The sequence below is a fragment of the Orycteropus afer genome, unplaced genomic scaffold, assembly GCF_000298275.1.
Source record: "Orycteropus afer afer isolate SDZICR_OR568_19922 unplaced genomic scaffold, OryAfe1.0 scaffold00122, whole genome shotgun sequence".
NCBI classification, from domain to species: domain Eukaryota; kingdom Metazoa; phylum Chordata; class Mammalia; order Tubulidentata; family Orycteropodidae; genus Orycteropus; species Orycteropus afer.
Window position 1 is genome coordinate 8,273,892 of NW_006921709.1, and position 2,414 is coordinate 8,276,305.

General features: G+C 36.8%; 1 protein-coding gene across 1 annotated transcript in view; it reads left to right on the top strand.

The window, feature by feature from the left end:
- The window catches only part of DHX29 (DExH-box helicase 29), a 112,417-nt gene that overhangs the window by 96,916 nt on the left and 13,087 nt on the right, over positions 1 to 2,414 (top strand). The window contains exons 19-21 of the mRNA XM_007944183.2: positions 249 to 377; positions 463 to 538; positions 1,359 to 1,583. Of these exons, the coding sequence (XP_007942374.1) occupies positions 249 to 377; positions 463 to 538; positions 1,359 to 1,583 (430 nt within the window). The remainder of the gene's footprint in view (positions 1 to 248; positions 378 to 462; positions 539 to 1,358; positions 1,584 to 2,414) is intronic.

Genomic DNA, 2,414 nt, shown 5'->3' on the forward strand with positions numbered 1-2,414 from the left:
ATCTGAGAATAATAACATCTGCAAATTACATGCAACAACATTGTATGTAGTAAGTATTACTAACAATGAGATATACAAAAAAAGTCATGGTCATAAGTGCAATTCATAGTAGCTTGAGTTTATTGTAAGGACTACCTTAGATACAGTATTGGCATCATACAATATTTTAAGAGTTAAATATTTCCAGCTTTTTCATATTTTTATTTAAGTTAATTATCTATATATTCTCTTTAAAAACATTTCTTCAGGTTCCATGAAAGCAGTCAGATGAGTTCTTTAGTTGAGACGTTTGTCAGTAAAGCTAGTGCTCTGCAGCGCCAGGGGAGAGCCGGGCGGGTCAGAGATGGCTTCTGCTTCCGAATGTACACAAGGGAAAGGTAAGGCATGGCGTTTGAAATTTAAGACACTCATAAATTGGACTGCATGAAGAAGTATTTAATATTATTTTATATTACTTTTCAGATTTGAAGGCTTTATGGACTATTCTATTCCTGAAATCTTGCGTGTACCTTTGGAGGAATTATGTCTTCATATTATGGTAATCCCAAGGGAACTCAGATGACGTTTTTGTTCTTTACCCCCTTTTTAGGAAACAAAGAAGGACCTAAAATTATCTTATTCTAGATTCTCACCTGTCACTCTTTAATATATAATTCATTATCTTTTTATAAGTAAACCCACTGCTTTGATTCTGCCAAACAGACACGCTTTATAATTTAAAAGCCTCATAATTTAGAGGGGGCAGTCTACTTCCATAAAGATTTGCCATCTTGGAAACCCAATGGGGTCAGTATGATTCAGAACCAACTCAAAAGCAGCGAGTTTGGTTGTTTTGTTTTTTCATAATTTAGACTCTGGGGTCACTGTTGCCCATCAGGAAACATTTAGCACTATCTGGAGACAGTTTTGATTCTCATAACTGGGGGGTGGTAGTGGTGGTGCTACTGGCATCAAGTTCGTAGAGGCGAGGATTACTATGAAACATCCTACGATACACAGGACTGCCACCCACAGCAAAGAAATTATCTCGCCCAAATGCCAGTAGTGCTGAGATTGACAAACCCTGGCCTAGACCAAGGGCTTCCTGGACTGAAAGACCTGAACTCTCCTTCAGTTCTCAAAATCAAGGACCAAGAAAGAAACTGAAAAATGTGAACTGAAAGATTTTATCCTCATTCCCCCATCACACACACACACACGCTCCAGTTATAAGAAAAAGAATAAGATAGCCTTGCTCACATATTTCTCTTCTTTGCTCAGAATTTTAATAAAATCAAATTTAGTCCAATTTGACCATCTCTTTGTGGTAGTGCTAATTCATATTACATACCAATCTGTCTCTCTTTTTCAATGTACAGAAATGTAATCTTGGTTCTCCTGAAGATTTCCTCTCCAAAGCTTTAGATCCTCCACAGCTTCAAGTGATCAGCAATGCAATGAATTTACTGCGGAAAATTGGAGCTTGTGAACTAAATGAGCCAAAGCTGACTCCATTAGGCCAACACCTTGCAGCTTTGCCTGTGAATGTCAAGATTGGGAAGATGCTTATTTTTGGTGCCATATTTGGCTGCCTTGAACCCGTGGTAAGTCAAATAATGATGCTTCTTTGAGTTTAAATATCATTCAGGCCAAAAAATTAATTTGGAAACAGTTTTTAACTTTTAGTTTCATATCTTTAGTTTTTAAAAAAGCAAATGGAATGTCTGGATTACCATTAAAATCCAGGCCTGAATCCCAAGAATTTATTAAAATAATTCTTAAATTTTTATATATATGAAAATATATTCATCCATCTATTTAAGTATATTGTAAGTACTTTTTTTTTTTACTAGCTTTGTCCTATCTAGACTTTGCTATCAAATATCCCACTTGAAATGTTTATTTAATTGAATATGTAGTAGATAACTCTTAGGAAACTTTGAAACTATAGAGTTCCAAAAGAATAAGCAAAAACTTTTCCTCTTTGGATATTTCTACATATGTATTTATGTGTGCTACAAATAAATTCATGAATTTAGTAGAACATACACAGGGCAAAGGTATGAAAACTTTCTTAGCCATAGGCAAATACCTTGAGGGAATGAGTCACTGGGCAGTGGGACTTAGGCCCATACTCTCAGGACAGGATCCTAAGGTCAGTTGGTATAACATAGTCCACAAAAACACAGTCCTATCTTCTACTTTGGTGAGTAGTGATCGGGGTCTTAAAAGCTTGTGAGCAGCCATCTAAGGTGCAACTATTGTTCTGTCCCCATCCTGGAACAAAGAACAGTGAAGAAAGAGACAGAAGCAATGCATATCTCCGTGATGTTCTTGTTCACCTGGTAGGCCTATTCATCGTTTGACTGAAAGTGGAGCCACGGGAGTGAGTTCAGTTCCAGGCCTAAAGGGTAACTAAAGGCCATAGTCTCAGG